The sequence below is a fragment of the Salvia hispanica genome, chromosome 6 (genome assembly GCF_029641045.1).
Source record: "Salvia hispanica isolate PSC_SH4W2 chromosome 6, Shi_PSC_v1, whole genome shotgun sequence".
In the NCBI taxonomy this organism is placed as follows: domain Eukaryota; kingdom Viridiplantae; phylum Streptophyta; class Magnoliopsida; order Lamiales; family Lamiaceae; genus Salvia; species Salvia hispanica.
Genome location: NC_142697.1, coordinates 35,323,006 through 35,347,077, shown reverse-complemented (window position 1 = coordinate 35,347,077; position 24,072 = coordinate 35,323,006). Strand labels below are relative to the sequence as shown.

The 24,072-nt window shown below is 38.1% G+C and overlaps 2 protein-coding genes across 2 annotated transcripts; both read left to right on the top strand.

Annotated features, from left to right (window-relative positions):
• Positions 1 to 11,982: 11,982 nt before the first annotated feature.
• LOC125206062 (beta-amyrin 6-beta-monooxygenase-like) lies at positions 11,983 to 14,629 on the top strand. The gene is made up of 3 exons (XM_048105347.2): positions 11,983 to 12,937; positions 13,749 to 13,936; positions 14,248 to 14,629. Exons 1-3 carry the CDS (start codon positions 11,983 to 11,985, stop codon positions 14,545 to 14,547), a joined length of 1,443 nt encoding a protein of 480 aa, XP_047961304.1. The 3' UTR covers positions 14,548 to 14,629.
• A 4,799-nt stretch (positions 14,630 to 19,428) lies between these two features.
• LOC125206064 (beta-amyrin 6-beta-monooxygenase-like) lies at positions 19,429 to 23,700 on the top strand. The gene is made up of 3 exons (XM_048105348.1): positions 19,429 to 20,356; positions 22,855 to 23,042; positions 23,401 to 23,700. Exons 1-3 carry the CDS (start codon positions 19,429 to 19,431, stop codon positions 23,698 to 23,700), a joined length of 1,416 nt encoding a protein of 471 aa, XP_047961305.1.
• The last annotated feature ends 372 nt before the right edge of the window (positions 23,701 to 24,072 follow it).

Genomic DNA, 24,072 nt, shown 5'->3' with positions numbered 1-24,072 from the left:
TAGGGAAAATGAAGAGGTGTGTGTAGTGGAAGAAATTCCACTACACTTTAATAGCGTCTAAATGACCAGTAGGAAAGGGAGTTGAAGTTCCACTTGGTCAACGTCATATGATTTGTACTTACTGACCGGGTGAAACTTCAATTACCCTTAGTAATGATGTAAATATTGTAAATATTTAGTAATTTAATTTAAGTTAAGAAGAAAAAAAAAAAAAAAAAACAACAAAAAGATTTTTCGGATCTTAAATATTAATTTGGAGTTCGTACTGACCACGAGGATACCACTTGTGTGAAACTCTGAATTATATTAAAGAGCCATTTATTTGCTTTATTTCTATTTCTAGCTAATTGAGAAGAGGGAGATGAGTAAAGTTTGAATTTTGGGGTGTTGTAGCTTTGCAGGCGAGTGCAGAGACTGGGAGGGCGCGTGGAGCAGGGACGTGACAGGCAACGTCCAATCAGCTGCGAGAACTCGCAACCGCCTTCCACACGAAGCGTCTCGACCGGGCGACCGTTTACCACCTGTCAAAACCCTCAACTACCCACCCCTCAATAAAATACCAAACCGCCTACTCCCCTTCACTTTACAAACCCTTACCTGCATTCTCTCACCCACAACCACCACCCCACTCCGAAAACCACCACCCACTACAGAAACCACCGTGAAACACCACCAGCACAGCCATGGCAAAGAGAAAGGCAACCAACAACCCAGCATCTACCACCGGCGAAGCCCCGTCAGAAGTCCAGCAAACAGCCGAGTCGCGGCCACCAAGCCCACAACGATCACAACCACCGCCGACGACACAAATTCCGGCGATGGTTCCGTTAGACGCACTGGCGGCGTTTCTAAGGCAACAAGACCCCAACAGAGACTGGACAACAACCCTAGCCGGATTTAGCCTAACCGGAGGAATGCCGACGACATCAAACCCTACCGCAACTGCAACAATAGAAAACCCACCCACCACCACCCCACGAACCTCAATTCCGACATCCGAACAGATTTCCACAACACTAAACGCACAATCAGAACCTTCCCACCCTTCTCTCACACACCAACAAACAGAGCCGCTAGACGTCAGTCCTCTTTCCGCCTATCAAGATCCCAACTGGGTAGAAACAGAAGAAAATGAGAGTGGAGGGAGAGCAAGCGAGAGCGAGAAAGGTGAAGCAGAGGAGATAATGGCCACTGAGGCCAAAATCGATGAAGCAGAGAGGGAGGAGATAGATCTGAACGCAATGGCCAGGAAGCAGGGGTTAATGACGGAAGATGAATTCCAAGCGGTTTTGGGCAAGGGGGATAGGATCGTGGTAAGCCCTGAAGGGGTGGCTGAGGTACTGGAACTCGCATCCCAGGCAGTAGGGAAGGGGGAAGCAACAAAGGAAGCAGAAAGGTCGGAAGGGGTAGTCCACCAATCAGTAGAGGAGAAGACAGCCGAACAACTTGAGGAGGAGAGGCAAGAGCCATAAACACATCAAGAGGAAGCCTCCCTGGTAACTAAACCGAAACCAGTAAAGAGGAGGCTAGTGTTGAAAAACGACCCCAAGGCAGAAAGGCAGAAACCCCAAAGAGTGTCACAGCGATGGTTAGGAAAGTGGACGTCCAACAAGGCAGGAGCAAACACAGCAGCAGATGCAGTGGAGGTTTCGAGTGAAGACGAGAAGACTACTCCTACAAAACCTGGGGAGGAGCCCTCGAATGCTAGCCAGGAGGATACCCAAATGGCAACAGGGACAGTATCAGCAACGCCGACTGACCAGGAGGAGAATACTGACAAGGTGGCTGAGGGTCTGGACCTCGCATCAGAGTCAGTAGGTCGGGAGGAGGCAGCAAGAAGTGATACTAGTACCCGCGTGGTGACCAAGCCTACCACCCAGGAGGACGTTTCAACACAAGCCGACGGAGACACAGAGGCAATGGAAACCGAAGACACCAAGTACATTCAAGAAAGAAAGAGAAAGGGGAAGGCCCCTGTCAAGAAGAAACAAGTCATGAAGAAACAGCGCACTGCCAATGCAAGCATAGTGATCAGAGAGCCGGAAGAGAAAGAGAGATCAAGCGACACTGACTACACTTCCAGCGAGGAGTCTGACTCAGAGAGTGATCTCTCTGGAAGGAGAAGACTATCATGAGCAGCAGCTCCCCGACAACCACCTTGAACTAGTCCATCCTCCGGTAGAGAGGATCGTGTACCGGCGGTGGAGGGTAACGCTCACTGATGAGCTTATGGAGGACATGAAGCACTACGACACCAAAAAGCTTCAAGATGCATTTGACCACAAGGATGACAGTAGCAAGCAAGTCAAATGCGGAAAGGTACTCCATATACCCTCTTTGGATGAGTTGTCTGTTCGTGATTCCTTCCTGGCCTGTATGGAAGCATTGGGTTTTGAATGGCTGTTAGAGAATAGGGACCCAGAGATATCTGTGAGATTAGCAAAGGAGTTCTTCACCATGTTTAGGTTCCAACTCACTACGGACCTAGACGAGGTGTCAATTTCCTTTAGGATATTCGGTGGAGAACTGTCCATGAGTCTGATAGAGTGGACTGTGCGACTGGGTATGTGTAGCCTGGAGGAGGCTATAGGACCAGACTGGAGAAGCCGTGAGAGGGGGGTACCGAGGCGACATATAGAATTTGAGCCCCAGGAAGCCTGGGAGGAGCTAACCCACCCGGATGCTGGCCAGTTTGCCTCCACTAAATCCAGATCCACCCACTTCAACAACTCCATGCTAAGATTAGTGCAGCTCTACTTAGGCTATAACCTACTGGGGCAGAGCAACTCCGCTGCAAGAACGTCCATGACCGAATTGTACTTGGTATGGTGCGCTAAGCGTGGAAGGAAACTGCACTTGAGATTTTGGACAGCCTACCAATGCCACCTGATAGCCACCTACCCAGCCAGAAACTTATCGCTCTGCCACATACTAGGAGCCTTCGTGCGCAACAACATCATCATAACAGAGGCAGAATACTTGTCTCTAATGTACATGGTCGACGCTCCTGGCTTGTTTGATATACCCTTCTTCGTCCGCACCAACTTGGTATACTACAGAGAAGGAGTACCCCAATTCTACCAAATGGGAGAAGCCCCTGGATGAAGGGCACAACAAGGCCAGGAGGTGCAGGCTGTCTAGATCGACCAAGCGCAGAGGCTGAGGCAAGAAAATTTGGAGCGGGCAGTGACTGAGCTGGCTGAGGAGAATAGACAATCGCGGGCAGAGATGGCGAAGCTGACAACCCTAATGGAGAGCATCCTAAAGGAGTTGGCAAGAGGGAAAGCAAGCAGTGGAGCTGGAACAAGCGGACGTGGAGGACAGGAGGAAGAACCCACCGGACCTGAGAAAGAAGAAGGCGATGGACAACAGGAGAATGATGACAACCAACCCGGACCTACTGAAGAAGAACCAACGGACCCACCTGCACAGAACCCTGCACCAAGAAGGAGCAGGAGGAACATCTGACCGAACCACCCCCAACTGACCAGTTAGTTTTCTTTTTAATTTTTAAGTTTTTTTTTCTTTTGTTTATGTTTTCGTACTTTTATTAAATAGTTAGAATTATATGTTTTAATTGTGAGTAAACCCCTTTCATAACACTTAGCCTATTTAATAGTCTAAGTGTGAGAAGTAAAGGGTTTGCTCCTTTGGTGCATGTATGTTTATTATGTTTTTCTTTGTGTTTTGTCGTGGGCATGTTACCTCACACTTAGCCTACTGCGTAGTCTAAGTGTGAGGAGTTTATATGTTTATATTTCATGTTTGTAAATATTTTTCTCTGCTTTGTTTATAAATCTAGGTATATATCTGAAACTCTCCCACTTAGCCTATTGCATAGTCTAAGTGTGAGAAGTTTTTAGATATAATATGTGTTTGTTATAAGTGTGTGTCTGTCATACTAGCCATTCCCAATTTTCACTTCACAGCCCGTATCTGGGGCAAACACTTGTGAAGTGAGAGGGGAGAGCAAATGGCCAGTATGACATGTATATATGTGTTATTTGAGTCAGTGCATGTTAGTTTTTTTTTAGGTTTGTTTAGGTCTAGGAATTATGTGTTATGTTTTATGAATGGGCTTAAAACTCAACTGCCTCGAACTGACGGTGAGGGGAATTGAGGGAGATAAGGCATGCCGAAAAACAGAAACCACCCCCTCCAGTAACCCCTAGTCAGTATAGATGATGCAAGTATAAAGGAAAAACCCATCCCTTAGGTCAGACACGAAAGTCCTCTTAAAAGGTGAGTTAGAAACCCCAAAGTGGAACTACTTTCCACTAAATACTGAAAAAAAAAAAGAGAAGAGAGGCTACCACATGATGTCTAGGGCAAGGTGACCGCGTGTAGCAAACCCTGAAGGCAGTAGGAAACCCCCTTGAAAAAAAAAAGAGATAAAAAAGAAAAGAAAAACCTACCCTTAGAACCCCATTTTCTAGCCTAACTTATACCCCGAAATAACCCGTCAGCCACTGGAACTGTGTGCGTGCAAGGCATGAGGCAAGGAAGCAACTGCCTAGGAGGACATACAAAAGGAACCAGCTGAAGAAAAGAAAAACAAAGAAAAAACAAGAAAATCGATCTGAAGTTTCCACAGAAAGCCACAGATAGGAAAATTGAAGAAAATGGTCGCAGATACTTGACCACAAAAAGAGAAAGGAGGAAGAAGGAATAAGGGTGGCGAAGCCACAAAGAAGCTACTGACCAGTTGGAAGCCAATGTCAGAAATTGTCCAGCCGAAGAAGAAGCCCTAGCCAAAAGCCCGAATGCACACAGTTCTCCCTCATCAAATAAGTAGTTAGTTTTTGAACCCTAGAGCCTTAGGGACAACTACCCCAAACACTACAAACCACTAGCCCATTACAAGCCTTAAAGACCTTCAGGAGCTGCATGTGAGATCTGAGTCCGAAACATCTGTCGTTTAGCATTGAAAGAAAACAGTCCTAACATCCCCTGTAAGGAATGAGTGACTGAGTGAACCCAGTGTTTGGCCTAGGATTGGGTGATCCTGACAAGCAGATATACTGACTGGGGAAGAAAAGGGGGGCGGCAGAAGTTCAAGGCTGACTAAGGCCGGATTGCACCTGATCTCGAGGGGAAGGGTGGTTGAAAATATAGCATGTTCTATGTGTTTAAGTTAACTATATGTGTTATGTGTTTGTGTCGTTATTTTGTTTTCTTTTCTTTTTCGTCAGAGTCTTGAGTCTAGCTAGGTAGAGTCGGTCAGGGGAGTAACCAGGCTCGAATTCGACTTATTTCTTTTTGTTTGTCTTCACGCTTGAGGACAAGCATGTGGTAAGTGTGAGCAATTTGATAAGTCGTATTCTAAGCCTTGGTTACTGGTCAGTATGTCATGAAATGCATGTATTATCTGCAAAACAGTTGCTTAAGTGTGCAGGATTAAAGGATCCAAGTCAGTAGGAGACGATTCAGGTGACGCAAGTGAAAAGGGCACCAGAAGGGTGCGATACTGACCAGGATGCATGCCAGAGAAAAGGCTCGAGATGGAGAAGGAGGATAGCTGGGATGATCATTGACAAGGGCAAAAAGGTTAAAACGCGAGAGAAGTATACCCTAAAAGCAAGGGCAAGCCTCCCTATAAAAGAAGCCACTTGGAGAGAGAAAAGGCGGACAATCACACTTAGAGTTGGTTCCTTAGAGTTCGGTTAGAAGTTCTCGGTTCTCAACACACTTAGTAGAATTCTCTCTAGAAGATCAGTCCTTCAGCATTATCCTACCTTTCGTTACTCGCCACAGCCATGGTCACTTGACGTCCAAGAGTTTGCCGGAGAAGTCATCAGTCCGCCGTTCCAGCCAGTTATCGTAGCAGTGTAGTAGTATCATCGCCCGGAGTGGCACAAACAATCTTAATCGCTTTCTTAGTTTAAAGTTTACTTGTTTTCATCGTTAGTTATTTGCAAACACACATCGTTGTTGCTCTTTTGAAGTACTTTGTTTTTTTCCAATTATGAAGTTTCTATTTCGCATGTCACTTTGGTTCGAGTTTGCTTCATTCTGCCTAGGAAAGTTAGATTTAATTATTGCTTTCAATTTCTAAGTGTTTTCTTAGCGGGAGTTGTTGATTCAAAGTGGTAGCTATGTTTAGTCAAGTTTTCGTGCATGAGTTTCTTTTCTTCGCCGTGATTACCACCTTGCATGTCAGTCAGTAGAAGTAAAGTTGCAGTTTCACTGTTTAATTTAAGTTTGAGCATTTAAATCGATGGATCTTGAGTTTGAATTCGTGAATCTGAAGTTCAGCCATGGTGTTTGTGTTTATCTGAATTCTGTTAATACTTGGTGAAGAAGAAAACGTCAAAATCAACTTTAGTTTGAACCACTTTACTTTTAAGTTACTTTTGCTTTTGTTCCCTACTTTTCAGATGTACTGCGCAGACCTGTCAGAGAACCACCCAGCCACCAAATATGCCTTGTAGTCTAAATTTCCCCTTTTAGTAACTGTCTACTTTTCATATGCCTCTGAGACACATTGTCCCCTATTTTCACGAACATTCCCACATGTCTGTTATTTTCACGCCTACTAGTCTGTAGAGTACCACCTTTATTTCCTGTCTAGGTAAAATCTCAACCCAAGCGTGGTAGCTAACCAAAACACCCAGGAAAGTCACCGCAGTTATCAAAACGTGTCCATCCTCGTGGGAATCGACCCTTACCTCCATTATACTAATCAGTAGAAGTGGGTTGAGGAAACTTGTTTGAAGCCAGGTCCCGATTATCGTACCAACGACTCAGCTGGGTCGGGAATCTCTTCCTGATCAGTTGGATACACTCCAAATTACATACGAAAACCATCACAACACTCGAGAGAGTGGGGGGGACCTCCGGGCTGTCAACGTCCTTACCGATGGTGCTCTCGTCGTTGATGATTCACGACTCATGCATTCAAGCAATTCACATGACATGAAATTAATCCACATAATCGCAAAAATTTGGCTCTGATACCAATTGCTAGGGTTTGGTGCCCCTTGCACAACAGAAAACTTGTACAAAACAAATAAATCAGATACGGATCTATTTGACCGATTATGCGATTAATCAATTCACATGTTAAACAAATAATTGCATGCTAGAACGCAAATAATTCATGCTTAGAAAAATATAAATCCTAAACATGATTTCTACAGTTTAGAGTTATCGATTTTGATTCTCCAAAGAATCGACGATTGCTCGCGCCTTCTGCACGATGATGATCTTGAGTACTAGACCACGGATCTTCTCTCTGGTTCCCGAACTGTATTCCGATATCAGTTTGGGCTGATATTATCAAAATACTAGGACTCAAATAAAGAAAACAGAAAATTCCTCATCGCTTAGGAGCTGAAAAACTCACGGAGACGTGATTTTCGTAATGAAAATTATAATATTTATGTCTCATTTATTCCTATTTATATTAAGTTCTTATTTGGGCCCAGACAGGGATATATGGAAGGTTTTGGATATGGGCTCCCACAATTAGCTATTTACTAATTAAATTGAACCCACAATTTAATACAAGCTTATATTGAAATATTACGAGCAGCCACTACAGAAGTAATATTGAACACTCCCCATCCAAATCCGAAATTACAAGTAATCCGGGCTTCCATTTTTGTTTATTATTTATTCTCGCGCTTAAGATATAAATGTCCATTAATTAATTAATTAATGTCTGCTATGGACTTAATTAATAACATCTTATTAATTCCAAGAGTGGACTTAGCAAGAAACACTTATTTATTATTCATAGAGTAATAAAACTCCAACTGGCCAGTTTTCCGAATAATAAAACCTTGTTCGAGCTCCTCTTAAGGACATTATCAAACGAGACTCACCTTGCGAACGATTCAACATAATAGCAATCCTAGAACCGCTAGATATTAATCACCACTACCCAATATATCAGGATTATTGGGTTGCGAAAAACCCGCACTATTTGATAAGTCAAAGTAGTGAATAATCAATACCGTATGCCCAATGCTAACATCTGTAGATTAAGAAATATTCTCTCTACCTTTTCAGAAAGTTTCTTCATAGTTGAGTCATTTCCATATATGGTAACTTTTTTCTCTTTCTTTCTTTACTCTCTCTTACTTTATTCTCTCTACTTTATTGATCACTTTATACTTTATTCTCTCTACCTTTTTCTTCTCTCTTACTTTTTTATCTATTTATTTAACACACCCAACATTCATTTCTAAAAATCCGTGCCCAAAAGTTCCGCCTCAACTATGGCGAAACGGAGGGAGTAGTATTTTATCAATAGTCTTTCAGTAGATAGCATAAAGACATGTCTTGCAGTTTGATCCGTTCAGTGCTATACCACACCAATGTCATCTTATTTCAGTAAGGCTTAGAAATATGTGGACTGACATTGCAACCTTTCACGATAGATAGCCAAAGCCTATATAGGTTGTGAAATTCTTCTTTTTCTTTTGCAAAGCATTGCATAGATCTGACCGTGTTACCTTAAAGTGGACGACGCCCACAACCGGTCTACTAAGCAAAAGACTTAGACTTTGTTTGCTTCTTATACATTTAAATGTTTATAAAACATCTTATAAATGCACAAGCAAATACAATGTAATAATATACTGATTCTATTCGTGCGAAACTGCTCGAATAATACTGAATCGGGTTAAAAGTGGATTGTAGAGTTTTTCGTATACAATCAAGATTCTATTCTCTCGAAACTGCTCGAAAATGAAATGGGACAAATTATGTGGGACGGACCGAAATGAAAAAATGGGACAAATTATCCGGGACGGTGGAAATATTTTTCTTTTTTCGCTCTACAAAGTTAGGAAATAATGGTAGTATAAGAGACAACTAACTGAAATACCAATGTGTATGATATCTTCTCCCGTCTTCTATCTCTCAATCTATACTTCATATGGTATTGGAGCAAGATTTGCTCTAGAATTAAAAAACAAACGAGCTTAGAACAAATTCATCATAGCCATGAAATACCTTTCCCAACCAAGTAGCTAAATTAGATATAGATTGGGTTTACGAATGTTGTTTAATCAAGGATAATTGATTTACGTACGAATCTCTTGATATTCCCTTTGTAACAACATTAATTTTGAGTTATCTCATGTCAATATAATCTAATGCAATCCCAAAACAAGTTAATTTTGAGCAAACAAACAACCCTAGACAAAAAATGTAATTTAATACAATACTTAAAAGAATCTTTAATTAGTATTAATCCAGTTTTTAAATATAGATGAATTGCTAGAAAAATCATGAATTTTGGTGAAATCCTGGTCTATTCCGTTAATGAAAATCAGCTGTAAAAGTGACGACTGACGATTTTAACTTTTTTCTCAATTTCCCCACATGGTCTAATTTGAGATTGTATATAGTACGACATCCGAAAAATTTAACCAGAGCAACACCATTTGTAAACTTTATCATTTTTTTAAACAGACTTATTAAGAAATAAATTTGAAAAATGTGGGCACCAAATCAACATCATGTTACGAATTGAAAATATTGATCATAATGGAAATAGTCTATCTCACGTTCTAGTTGCTCCACTTTATTTAAATAATAATCATTCATTCCCATTATCATTGGAACGTGAAATTAACTATATCTTGATCAGTCAATAATCCCATGCGCGCCATTATGAACCAGTTATGCTAATCTCATAAAAATGTAGATAGGGATGTATTCATATCAATGTGTAAAAAACTGTTAGTAAAATTAATTTCATCTATTGATTAGGTGTGATCTAATGGTCGACATGGAAGTCACTTGGAATTTAAAAAAATAAAATAATTGAAAAGGGTAATAGTAAAGCACAATTATACATGATTTCACTACATGATATAGTTATATTTGTACATCATGTTCTATTAGTACATGATGTTAATATATGAAAATTGTATTTTTATGTACAAGTTGCACGCATTAATGTACGATATACCAATGATAATGTAGCAGCGTATGAATTCATGGATGGAAGCTATACTATATAGTATCCACAAATTCACAAATTCATACACTGACAGAAAGTAATGTACGAAATACCCATGATAATGTAGTAGTGTATGAATTTGTGGATGAAAGCTATATTATATAACATCCACAAATTCACAAATTCATACACTGACGGAAAGTAATGTACGAAATACCCATGATAATATACGATATACCCATGATAATGTAGTATCGTGTTACCCATTGGGCCGAAAGTTAACATCATTCACCAATGATTTAGTAGTCCATGGAGCTAAGGTGTAGTACCATCATATTAACATAACGTTCACTAACAGGAGGAAGTTAGATCCAGTCCCCTAGGGTTAACTTATCCATAGGACTAGGGTGTAGTATCCACAAGATTACCCTAGTGAATGTTGTGTTACTGAGTCGGTACTACACCCTAGCCTCATGGATTGCTAAACCCTTGGGGAATGGATATAACTTTCATCACTTAGTAAAAAAATTATAATCTACATTACGTAGAAGGGGCATATACATTAAAATACATTAATATTACATTATTAATACGTTAATGTATACATAAAGTTAATGTACTAATCCATATAAATAATGTAACATTAGTATATTTAAATTGCCCTTTAATGTACGAAAATTGCATAATAATGTACGGCGATGCTTTTAATCAAAACCATTAGATTAATAAATCCAAGGGATAAGGAGGGTAATGCACCCCTAGGTAGATATTCAGCATATATAAATACACCATGTTAAACATATTGATTGCATATAGGGATTTGATATGATTTAGAATGACATACTAATATGATAAAATACACATGTTAAACATATTATATATATAGTGATTTGATATGATTTGGTATGATATACTAATATTATAAAATAGACCATGTTAAACATATTTTATATATATAGTGATTTGATATGATTTGGTATGATATATTAATATTATAAAATAGACCATGTTAAACATATTTTATATATATAGTGATTTGATATGATTTGGTACGATATACTAATATGATATGCCAACGCTCATTTTGAGCAGCAACGTGAGCGCTTCTCTTTATGTCACCACCCCTATTTACATTTACTTGCTTTGGTCTTCATCAAGAGTCTCGTTTAACCATTTTTAAAAGTAACAACTCTCTCCATACCTGTCTTTTAAAAATAAAAATATTTAAACTTTCTATTTTAGGAAATCTTTAAATCCCTATACACCACTAATAAAGTGGACCAAACAATTCACTAATATTAATTCAATTACTTTTTCTCTTTCGCTCTCTTACTTTATCATTTTTTCTCTTTCTTCTCTATTAAAAATCGTACCATTTCAAAAGTTTATATTTTTGAAATAGGGATGTATTATTAGATTTTAGGTTATGTTAATGTGTATAGTGTTGTTACAACCATGCACATTTGAAGTGACTCATGTACTAAAATAAAAACATCACATAATTTATTGTCTTTTCCCCCTACACTGTAGAAATTATTGTGTCCAAAAGGTGATGGATGTTTCACATTATTTGGGATATAAAGAGCATTATTTACTTATTATTCATAAAATTTAGCTTAGGTTAATGTATTGTACTCGTATTAAAATTTACATTGTAGTATAAAGTATATTTGTTACGATTTTTACGCATAATATGTTCAACTTAGCTCTAATCAACATTTTGTTATACTCCCTCCGTCCCCCAAAGATTGTCCCGTTTTATCATTTTCGTTCGTCCTAAAAAGTTTGTCCCATTTGAGATCTTACCAAAAACAGACATTAAATACATCTTCAATCTCCTCAATGTGGGACCCTTATTCCACTACACACCTTCACTTAATACAAAGTCAAATAATTTGTTAAAATCCGCGCCACGTCAAATTGGGACAAACTTTGGGGAATGGTGGGAGTAATGAAAAAGAAGTGCTCACGTTATCGCTCAAAACCATATCAAATCTCAATATAAAAATATAGCATGTTTACCGGTATATATATAATCAAGGATAGCTATAGTTTCCGAAACAAACATGGAGGCCATTGCATCATATTTTCTGCCTCTTTTCCTTCTTCCTTTCTCTCTCTATCTCTTCTTGATCATCCTTCGAAACGCCTCCAATGATCGTAAAAACCTCCCTCCCGGCTCCCGGGGCTGGCCAATACTGGGGGAGAACCTCAAGTTCTCCCGCAGCCCAGAGAAATTCGTCACAGAAAGAATGTCAAAACACTCCCCCGAGATCTTCCAAACCTCGTTGGTGGGAGCGAAAATGGCGACGTTTTGTGGTGCTAAAGGCAACAAGTTCCTCTTCTCGAACGAGAACAAACTCCTCACCTTCTGGTTCCCTCAATCAATGCGGAGAGTCCTTTCGTTTCCCCACGTCGCCGAGAACAATATGAAGGTGGGCCCCGCCACCAAGAGCATCCTCCACCACGACCTCTTGGCGCCCGGGGCCCTCAAGAGGCACGTGCCCGCGATGGACGTGCTGGCGCGTGAGCACATGGCGCGTCACTGGAGGCCTGACTCGGTCGCGAAGGTTCTTCCGCTGGCGAAGAAGTTCACGTTCGAGCTGGCGTGCAAGCTGGTTTTGAGCGAGGTCGACCCGGGGCGCGTGAAGAGGCTCTCGGATCCGTTCACTGTGGTGACGGAGGGGATGCTCTCTGTGCCCGTGGATTTTCCCGGGACGGCCTACAGGCGCGCAATCAGAGGGGGCGAGGCGATGAGGAAGGAGTTGATGAGGATAGTCCGGGAGCGAATGGAGGAGTTGGAAGGGAGGAACGAGGGCCAGGGCCAGGGCGAGACGGGTGATTTTCTGTCGAAGATGGTGATGGCGAGGGATGAAAATGGGAAGTGTATGGGGGAGAAGGAGATTTGTACACAAGTAATTGGTATGCTTGTGGCTAGCTATGATACAACAAGCTCTGCACTTACTAGTGTCATGAATAATCTTGCTCAACTTCCCCATGTCTACAATGAGGTTTTGAAAGGTAATGTTTTTTTACATCTATTTGCTTCGTGTTTGCTTGTCCAACGAAAATAGGCCTGATTGTTACGGTTCCGAACCGGAACTTTGAGAATTTATCCGAACCAAAACCGTCGATTTTAGAACCGTGGTTCGGTTCAGGTTTGAAAATTTCCGTACCGAGTTTGTGTCGGAACGACGAAAAACCGCCGTAAAACCGTGAAACCGAGTCGGAACTGCAAAAAAATGCTGAAAACTGGCGCTTCGGAACCGTGAAAAACTGTCTGTTAGGAACAGAAACTGAAACTGAAACCGGTAATTTTGGATCCAAAACCGAAACCGCGAAACATCCTCGTGGTTCGGGTCCGCCTCGACAATTTCCAAAATCGGGCACCTCTAGGCCTGATAGGGGAAAGAATGTCTCATTAGTAAAAGCATAGATAGTATTGTGAGTGGAGAAAGAATATCACTCCTTGTTAAAGATAACACTTCCCCCATCTGCTAATTACATATCACAAGTTTTTTTTTTGTCTATCCGCCAATACTTGTTCCATTTTGCCGTTTTCGTTCATCTGCCTATATATGTTTCATTTGTTTTTATACTATTTTTTGTAATGGCCCTTATACTCTACTAACTTTATTTTACTCACATTTCATTATAAAACCAATATATAAAAATAGGACTCACCTTCCACTAATCTTTGTCCACTCAGTTTCTACTACACTTCATAAAACATGTATTATGTCACAAAAATCCGATTTGAAATCCGAATGTTCTCACCTCTTATATAAATATTCTTATGTTCTGAATTCCATCTCTCAACTTTCAAAAACAGAGCAAATGGCGATAGCAAAGTCAAAAGGCCCAGGTGAGCTGCTGACATGGGACGATATCGAGAAGATGAAGTACTCATGGAACGTCGTGCGTGAATCGCTCAGACTTACGCCTCCTTCACTAGGATCATTCAGGGAAGTGGTGACTGAATTCACCTATGCAGGTTTCACCATTCCTAAAGGATGGAAGGTATCTACTATCATTTTACTTTCTCTTCTCACAAGAATATACATTATTTCCTTTTTAGTCACCCTAGAATATGCCCTTTTAAATTTTAGAAACTCTTTTTTTTTCTAATGAAGTGAGCTTCATTCTCCACTTACAATACTTTAATTACTTTTTTCTTTACCTCTCTTACTTACCAATTTTGCATTTTAACTCATGCTGAACCCAAAGTGAATATTCTTTTGGGACGGAAAAAGTGTATTTTTTTTTCTTCATTGTTTTGTGAACTCAAACTCAAAACTCAACAATAAAAAAAAGAAATCATATACTTGCAGACGTTCTGGACAGCACACACAACCCACAAGAGTCCAGATTGCTTCCCAGATCCGGAGAGGTTTGATCCATCGCGGTTTGAGGGGAGTGGGCCAGCGCCTTACACGTTCGTTCCATTTGGAGGAGGGCCAAGAATGTGCCCCGGGAAAGAGTATGCTAGGCTTGAATTGTTGGTTATGATGCATAATGTGGTGACAAGGTTTAGACTTGAGAAGACTATCCCAAATGAGAAGATAGTTTACCATGCTACGCCTACGCCGGTCTATGGCCTCCCGCTTCGTCTTCATCCTCATCAAGAATAGGCCTTTTGGTCCTATTTAAAGTGATTGTATTTTCTTTTTAAGATGTCTCACTATCACGTTTCTTAAAATGTAAACCTCAGTTTTTCTATTTTAATTTTTTTTTATATAACTCACAAAACAATATTGGGCGGAGCGAGTGTATGAAGATCTAGATGTTGTGAGCAAATTCGCAAAATTCAGTAATGTTATGGTTTTTTATACTTGCTTAGTGCTTATAAGTGTTAACATTGTATTTAAACATTTTATTTAATCGGTACTAAATATAGAAACGTTACTGGTCATAAAATAACAAACTTGAGAAAAATTTGCTATTTTTGTTAATTTTACATTGGTGATTAAAATGGACATACAAAAATATTAATGGGAGATATCCGGATTATAAATTAGGTTAAGAGGTATTTATAGGTTGGAAAAATGTATATTTTTTAGAATAGGAGAGATTTAGGAGAGATTTGGGCAACAATTTATTTTCTTCCCGGAATTTCCACCTTCATTTCCGTCAGCTTTGATTGCACTGTTCAATGTTCGTAGAATGGTTATAACTTTCTCTACAAAACTATGATTGAGACGTGCAAGGTACTCACGCGAAGCTCTTTGGAAGACGAAGAGAATAGTATGCAATAATCACTGATAGAACTTTGACAATGCTGGGAATATCAGTTTGAACTGAGGCGGCTGAACCTTGGCCTATTTTGCACCTTTTTATGTCTTTTTCTATCAGTTATCAACAAACACGTCAAAAATACTAAATGTATTACGTATGTAATTTAAGAACATAATTTGCATGATTGACATTTAAAACGTGTCAAATCTAGTCCTTAAAAACATGCAAAATCCATGTCTTGAACTGAGGAGGTTTGAATTGCTGGTTTAGACTTGAGAAGTCTATCCTAAATTAGAAGATAGTTTACCATGCTACGCCTACGCCGGTTTACGGCCTTCCACTTCGTCTTCATCCTCATCAAAAATAGAGTATTTATCCCAAGTTTTCTGTCAGTATTGTCAGAGTGTTAGTAATAAAACGATCTTATTATGATTGTTGAATTTATAAATGATTTGTAATATTCAATAGTGTCAGGCCTTTAGATATTCCATCTTTTATTTCTCCATTCACATCTGTATTGACTCAACACCCAATAAGTTGTGCATGTAATATTTTATTTGCGCATATATAACTAAAAATGTGTTATTAATATCGTTATAAAATTAATTTCATAATCAATCTTCTCAATAAATATGAAACATTTAGTTTTTGGCACGAAATTTTATACTGTATTATTTTGTGAGTTAATAAAAAGACAGTAAAGTAATAGAAAGAGAAAAGTAAAGATAATGTTATTTGTATTTTAGGAAATGTTCCATTTTTAATGGAATAGCTAAAAAATATTTCATTTTTAATAAAATAAAAGGAATATATATATTTTTCGAGAATGAATGTAAAATTAATAAAGTTATATGAAAATAAGTACGAGTATAGTTCTATCCAAATTTCAAACCTCAAATTTTAATCCCAATTGCAAAATGACTGCAAATGATTTCAATTACTTAACTAACAGATTTTTTTACTAGAACAAAATAATTGACACTAATCAAATTAGAAATAATCAAAAGACAAGTCGTTCAGGTAAGTTTTATGTTTCACACATGTTACATGTAATAGCATTATAAATATAATTGGATTTTTAATATAATACATTAACTTAGCACATTTTTCCCTAATTAATTAGCTATCAATTAAATAAATATACATTTAAATGAGATATTTCCAAATTAGTCATTAATTGTTGACTAATATATATGTTTCCTATTAATGTATTGCTATTAAGGAAATTGAGATACTTATTCTCCTTATATATAATAATGTCTTGATTAGCACTAATTTAGTAAGAGTATATATTGTTATGATGGCCATTAATTTATTATTAATCATGTTATTGACTAACAAAATCAAATCAAATTATTATGATCAATTATTTAATTTAATTTTGATATTACTTGATTAAAAGAAAAGTTTTAATTAAATAGACAATTGTAAATAAAGTATGGGATACCATCAAATCACATAAAACGCACAAATGAGGGAAAAGGAGAGAAACAAATCCTTGAGTTGCGCCACTACACCGAAGAAAGTTCAAGGAAATCTTCTACTCCTACAATAAATCGTCAAGGTATGTTTCGATCTTATTAAGTCATTGGATTATTAAGTCATTGGATGATTACGTGAAATACATGGTGTTGAAAGATCTTACTTTATTTATGTTTAATTGTGGATTCTTGAATATACGATTGATAAATAATTGCCAACATCTCCTTCACGTCTTTCTTTGTTGTTGGAGGGGTACACCTTGTAGCAGCTTGCTGGAAATGTGCGACATAGAATCTCACCGTTTGACTTGTATGATTAATGAAATAGTCTCATAATTGAAGTATTAAATTCATATAAAACTAGGGTGACTGGTGAGTGGCCGGATTTCCTTTTAAGGGATTTAATCCTATTTATTTATAATCATGTTTATTACGTATAAGTAACCGACACACAATCAGCCATATCTTTTACTCGGTCCATCCGCTATTAATTGTATTCCCTTCTAGGGATGTCAATAGGGGCCCACCGGCTTTTGGGCCAGCCCTATTCGGATCGCGGATCAATCGGGTGCGGGCTAGTCAAGTTGCGATTTCTTTTGGATTATAAAAACTCAATCTTAACCATAAAAGCTCGGGTTTCGGGATAGTCCAACGGGTTAATCGGATTGCTACCGATAATATTAATATGCAATTAATCCAATAAATAATGATTAAAATTAGTTATATTCATAAAATATAAAATATTTAATTATGATAAATTTGAAATACATGCTTAAACTCAATCATCAACATGATCAAATACTAATATTTGAGATATTTCGTGAAATTTTAATGCATGTTTTTTAAATTTAAATAATTTTTTTACTGAATTTGAAGTTTTTAAAATATTTATCAATTATTATATTAATAAAAATTAAATATATAATTTGTATATTTAACATTAAATTGAAAGTTATTTTTTTAGTTATCTATATTATAACATTAATCAATGAAGTGTCGAATTAGGAGTAAAAAATAGAATAATAGAAATTTTATCGGGTTTTCGAGTTTGGCCCTACGAGTTGCGGGTTAATCGGGTGCGGGCTAGTCGGATTTTAATTTTATCGGGCTATAAATTTCTAACCCTAACCCTATAAATTTGGCGGGCTACACTGACCTTTCCCTTCGTCCTGCTACAAGTGTGGCGCTCCAAATCGGACGTTATTTTGCAAAAATGATACTCCATCGTAGTAGATGTCACACTTTCCTTTTTAGTTTGTCCACAAAAGATATCACATTTTCTTTTTGGAAAAAATTTCCTCTCACATCAATTATAAAATTATTTTTTCTCTCACCACTTAACATACAAAATAACATCTCTTAAAATCTCGTGCCATCTTATGCCATCTTCTTTGGGACGAAGGAAGTAATAAATAGTTAGAATAGAGATAAAGTAAAGTAAGTAAGATAATAATGTGTATACGACTCTCTTCTATATTATTCTCTCTCTTACTTTACTTTCTCTCCACCGTAACTATTTAATATTAGCTTTGCAAAACAACGGCCAAAAATAAACGTCTCACTTGTAGTGGGACCGAGAGAGTACATTTTTCAGCATACTCTTTTAGTCAGTCCATCCGCTATTAATTACTCCCTCTGTGCTCCGTCCCAACATAATTGTCACTCTTTTCCATTTTGGTTCGTAGCTTAATTATCACACTTCATTTTTACCATAAATGGTAAGTAGTTTTCACATTCTACTAACTCACTATACTCACATTTTATTATAAACTAATATAAAAATATGGGTCTCACATTCGACTCACTTTTTCAACCAACTTTTCTTTAAATTTCTTAATACTCGTGCTTAAGTTGGGACGGAGGGAGTATATATTTTAAGAAATGTAAATAAAAAGTGGTTAAAAAATATAGTGAAATATGAGTCCTACTTTTATACTTTAAACATATGCTGTAATAAATTGTGTTTTTTAGAGTGAATAAAAACTCATGTCAATGAATTCGAATGAAACATGTGTTAAATCATTTCAAAACTAGGACATAAGTAAGAACATATTGTAGTTTCATGGTATTACGTACCGGAATGAAGTTATAAGCTTAATACAATGAAGTAAAATGAGCTTGTAATGAAGACCGAAATAATTTACAATCTCATAAAAAACTAAATCTAATAGCCATAATTTTGTCTCTAGTTCGATTCGACATTGATCACAACTCTACCATGATATCTACAGTAAATCAAATAATAATATTATTGTAAAAAGATGCTCCTCTGTCCGTGAATAGGAGTCTCATTTTCTTATTTTTTCATTTTAGTCTGTCAGCGAATAGGAGTCCCGGTTCATTTTACCATAAATGGTAATAAAGTCTCACCTTCCACTAATTCATTTCACTCACATTTTATTTAAAACTAATATACATAAGTGGGGACCTATTCCACTAACTTTTTTTCACTCACTTTTCTTTAATATTTTTTAATGGCGGACGAAGGGAGTATAATACATTTATAAACTATGGAAAAGATATGATAGTTGAATAGTAAATAAATAAAAAGATATTGGGGATATTGATATGCTCGTATCAGTAAAATTCAACGATAATAGTGATTCGATTTTCTTTTGGATTGGATCGGTTTGAACATTAAATTATACCACTTATAGATCGAAGTCTACGTAGTTTGAGAGTTGAAAACTAATTCGAATGTCTCCCATTTTCATCCAATTTAACATTAAATCTTGAAGCATTTCGTTTCTATACATTTTAATTTTGTCAGTCCATACTCATCTTGTCAACATATCAATGGATACCTTAATTCCATTTCTTCTTCCTCTCCTCCTTCTTCCTCTCTCTGTATACCTCATCTTTTCCATCCGGAAAAGGGATAAAAACCCTCCTCCAGGCTCCATGGGTTGGCCGGTTCTCGGAGAAAACATGGAGCTCGCCCGTATAGGCTCACAGAAGCTAGTGAAAGAGAGAATGCAAAAATACTCTCGAGATGCATTCAAAACCTCCTTGTTTGGAGAGAAAATAGCCGTGCTATGCGGCGCACAAGGCAACAAGTTCATCTTCAACAACCACTGCGAGCTCTTCGCTCCATGGTCGCCTCCTTCAATGGTCAAGGCCATGTTCCCGGATCTCGAAAGAACCAGGCATCTAGAGCCAAAGGCCACTTTCTACAACTTCCACTACGACATCCTCAAGCCGGACTCCTTGAAGAAGTATGTCCCCATGATGGACTTATTGTCTTATGAACATTTTGAAACCAAATGGAGAGGTGCCTCAGTGGTGGAGGCTCTTCCGTTGGCGAAGAAGTACGCCCTCTCGTTGGCGTGCAGGATATTCATGAACATGGAGGGTTGGGATCACACGGGCGATTTCTTGAAATCCTTTTCTCTTCTCACAAAAGGAATCCTTTCTTTGCCGATAAACTTGCCTGGGACGGCCCTGAACCGTGCGGTGAAAGGAGGGAGAGTGGTTCGTAATGAGCTGATGAGGATCACGGAGGAGAGGAGGAGGGAGATGAGGGAGGCCGAGAGCAAGGGAGAGGACTTGCTGTCGAAGATGGTGGTGGAAACGAATGAAGATGGGGAATACATGAGTGATAGCGCCATTGCTAATGTCTTTATTGGGTTGCTTGTTGGAGCTGAGTATGAAATCTCTTCATTGATCACTATTGTCATATATTATCTTGCTGAGCTTCCCCACATTTACAATCAGGTTTTGGAAGGTACGTTTTCAGAGTGTTTCGAATCAAATAGTTATACTAAGATAGAGAATTATATTTGAACATTTCAAATTGTTTGATATCATATTTAAGCTTAACTCAAAGCCTAAAATAAGACGAGGGCTCATCTCATCTTGCCAAAATTATAACTTTAACCATGTTTATTTAACTCACCAATTTGTCAAGTTAAGCCATTGTTATTTAATACTACTATACAAATTTAGATAATTTATTTTCTATCAAACAACTGTTGAAAAGTAAAATGCGGAAAATAAAATACTATTGCAGAAAGTAAAAGACGGGGAGAACTTTAAAGACTACATTGTGAATGACTTGGGTTAAATTCTCTCAATGGTTACACAACCTTTTATAGGCACTAATTCTAACTATACATGGAAAATATATTCTAATTATACTAATTTCCTTTTTATTGATTTTCCATAATCTTTAATTGATTTCCTCTTTATTCTAACCATAACTTTCTCTATTGCATTCTTGTTCTCCAATTAATTGATTTTCTTATTCCAACACTCCCCCTCAAGTTGAGTATCGAGTTTTTCGACACTTAACTTGCACGATCTTTAGTTTGATAAATAGTTTATACTCGTATTTAAGAGTTCTTCAATTTCCATTAACAGTTTATGCTCGTATCATAGAGCTTCTTCAATTTTTCTTCATTGAAAGTTTAGGCTCTTATCAAGGAGCTCTTCATTCATCATTAAAAGTTTACACTCGTTTTCAAGGAGTTCTTCAATTTTCTGATGACGGTTTTAACTCGTGTCAAGGAGCTCTTCAATTTTTTGTTGGCAGTTTTAAATCGTGTCAAGGAGTTTGTCTAAACAGTTTTAACTCATGTTCAGGAGTTTGTTTAAATAGTTTTTACTCATATTTAGGAGCTATTTTAGATAGTTTTAGCTCGTATCAAGGAGCCATCTTTGACAGTTTTAACTCATATCAAAGAGCTAACTTAGATAGTTTTAGCTCGTATCTAGGAGCCATCAGACAGTTTTGACTCTTGTCGAGGAGCTATCTTAGACAGTTTTGACTCTTGTCGAGGAGCTAATTCAGACAGTTTTTGCTCATATCTAGGAGCCATCTTAGACAGGGTTCCATTCCCACTAGCTCTTCCCAGCGGCTGTTTGGCGACGCTATCTCTCTCCCCCTCGCCGCGCAGACATTGGCGACGCTATATCCCTCCCCCTCGCCGAGCAGACGTTGGCTGGTCCGCCCTCGTCCTCGGAAATTCTCTCCTTCATTCTGAACCATTTCTATCTGAAGCTATCTTCTCTGGCATAGGCGCTGCTCCAATCATCTCGAATAATTATCCGGCTGGGGCTAACCTCTCCTCCTCGGCCTGATAATTCTTCGACTGCTTTGTCTCCTTACCCAAATGCCCTGCTGTTGGTCATAGCAAGCTTCTCACGGGTCATTCTGGCGGTACTTTCTCAAGCCAGATCTGATTGTTTGGTCGGATACTTTCTCTCTCCCTCGGCCAAACAAACTGTGAACTTCTTCTTATTATCTTCTTATCTTTACTGCTGTTGTTTTCTCTTTGGCTGTAGTCAGCCTTCTTCTCCGGGCGTGGTTGCTCAGGGTTGGCCACTAGCCTTTCATCTTCTCAGCTCGATGAATTTTCCAGCTGGGGTTGTTCACTCCCCCTCAGCCAGAGATTCAGCAGTTGAATTTGTGATGGTTTTTGTTGGATCAGATTTGTAATTGGGGCTGCTATTGCTCTCTCTCTTGCACTTTAGACGACGGCTCCCATTCATGCATCCGGCTCCTATCTCGTAAATGTTCTCTCTTCCTCCGTCACATGGATTTTAGCAGCATCTGTATATGTATTTTCTTTGGATATTTTCTCACTTGATTTTATTATCTCCTCCTTCATAGATGTTTTCATAGATGTTTTCACTTGCTCTGTCATACGAATTTGAGCGGCATATGCATATGTTTCTGCTTGGATATATTCTAAGCTATTCCAATTTCTTCCTCCTCTATAAATATTTTCTCTTCCTCCGTAATAGGACGTTCAGCATCTGTATATGTATTTTCTTTGGATATTTTCTCACTTGATTTTATTATCTCCTCCTTCATAGATGTTTTCACTTGCTCTGTCATACGAATTTGAGCGGCATATGCATATGTTTCTGCTTGGATATTTTCTAAGCTATTCCAATTTCTTCCTCCTCTATAAATATTTTCTACAACAACGAAAAAAATCTTATATCTGCATATCTTGACATGAAACCCGTATTTCTTAGCATGTTTTATATATCTTCTCACATCTCGCCTATTTTATCAAACGATTCCTTAATATGTAGGACTAAATTGTTTTTTTTAACTAATGTATTGGAGTGATTTTGGAGTTTAGTCTTTGTTTTAATGATGAACGCATGTTTGGTAGAGTAGATAACTCATTTTGATCATATAATTCCATCCTTAATGAGTTATCTACCCACCTGTGATTTTTATAGTAATGACCGAAATTTTGCTTTGGACAGAACAAATGGAGATTGCGAAATCGAAAGGCCCAAATGAGCATCTGACGATGAAGGATTTGGAGAAGATGAAGTACACGTGGGACGTGGTGCGCGAGTGCTTGAGGCTAACACCGCCTTCACTAGGAGCATTCAAAGAGAGCACTGCTGAATTCACTTTTGCCGGTTTCACCATTCCTAAAGGATGGAAGGTGAGATTTATTTATTTATTAGTATTTTAACAACACATCGGTCTAATCACTGGTCAAACTTGTCCGACCTATTGAACCATGACCTACAATAGCTCTTTTTGGTTTACTTATCTATCCAATTTTTAAAACATTTCATAAATCTCGTGTCATTGACCCCTTCTCGGACTAGATTTGTTGACTGATTAAATATCTTAAATTCCATTTGCACTCATTATTTAACCAAAACCTAGCGCTAATTACCCAATAAACACAACTACCAAGGATCCATTAAAATTCAATGCCTTCACTTCACATGATTACATCAAATTTATAGTAGATGGAGTACTTTACTTATCAAGAATAATCATGAACTATGTAGGTAATGTGGACGTCTCATTCATCCCACATGAACCCTGACTACTTCCAGGAGCCGGAGAAGTTTGATCCATTACGGTTTGAGGGGAGTGGGCCGGAACCTTACACGTACGTACCGTTTGGAGGAGGAGCGCGTATGTGCCCCGGGAGAAGCTATACTAAGCTTGTAACATTGGTGTTCACCCACAATTTGGTGACAAGGTTTAGACTTGAAAAGGTCATTCCAAATGAAAAGATGTTGTTCAGTGTTTCTCCTACACCAGCTCACGGCCTTCCCCTTCGCCTCCATCCTCATAAAAAATAGATCAATTTCTTCTTGGTCAATTGTCTTGAGTTACTATATCTTGTTTATGTTGTATTGTCTGATAATGATATGTGAACATTAAGAGTTGTCAATGAAATTCCAGTATATGATAATTATACTTCATTTGTCCCATAAAAAATATGGACATGATATCACGGGAATTAAGACAAAAATGGTAAAGGAAAATAGATGAGTGGAGGGTGGTTAAAGTAGTGTTAGTAGATATTGGGACAAACATTAGTTTTGGTGATTAAATGGAGGAATAAGTTGTAAATAAGTTGATGTACATGAGTAATAAACTGGGATAATTTTCCATAAATCGAAATGCCCGTAATTTTATAGGATGGACGAAATAAAAAATAAATATATTTT

Excerpts from the sequence above, each read along its gene's own strand:
- LOC125206062 (XM_048105347.2), top strand. The coding sequence starts at position 11,983 with ATGGAGGCCATTGCATCATATTTTCTGCCTCTTTTCCTTCTTCCTTTC. Across the intron at positions 12,938-13,748 it reads CTACAATGAGGTTTTGAAAG|AGCAAATGGCGATAGCAAAG; the intron begins GTAATGTTTTTT and ends TTTCAAAAACAG. Across the intron at positions 13,937-14,247 it reads CCATTCCTAAAGGATGGAAG|ACGTTCTGGACAGCACACAC; the intron begins GTATCTACTATC and ends ATATACTTGCAG.
- LOC125206064 (XM_048105348.1), top strand. The coding sequence starts at position 19,429 with ATGGATACCTTAATTCCATTTCTTCTTCCTCTCCTCCTTCTTCCTCTC. Across the intron at positions 20,357-22,854 it reads TTACAATCAGGTTTTGGAAG|AACAAATGGAGATTGCGAAA; the intron begins GTACGTTTTCAG and ends TGCTTTGGACAG. Across the intron at positions 23,043-23,400 it reads CCATTCCTAAAGGATGGAAG|GTAATGTGGACGTCTCATTC; the intron begins GTGAGATTTATT and ends TGAACTATGTAG.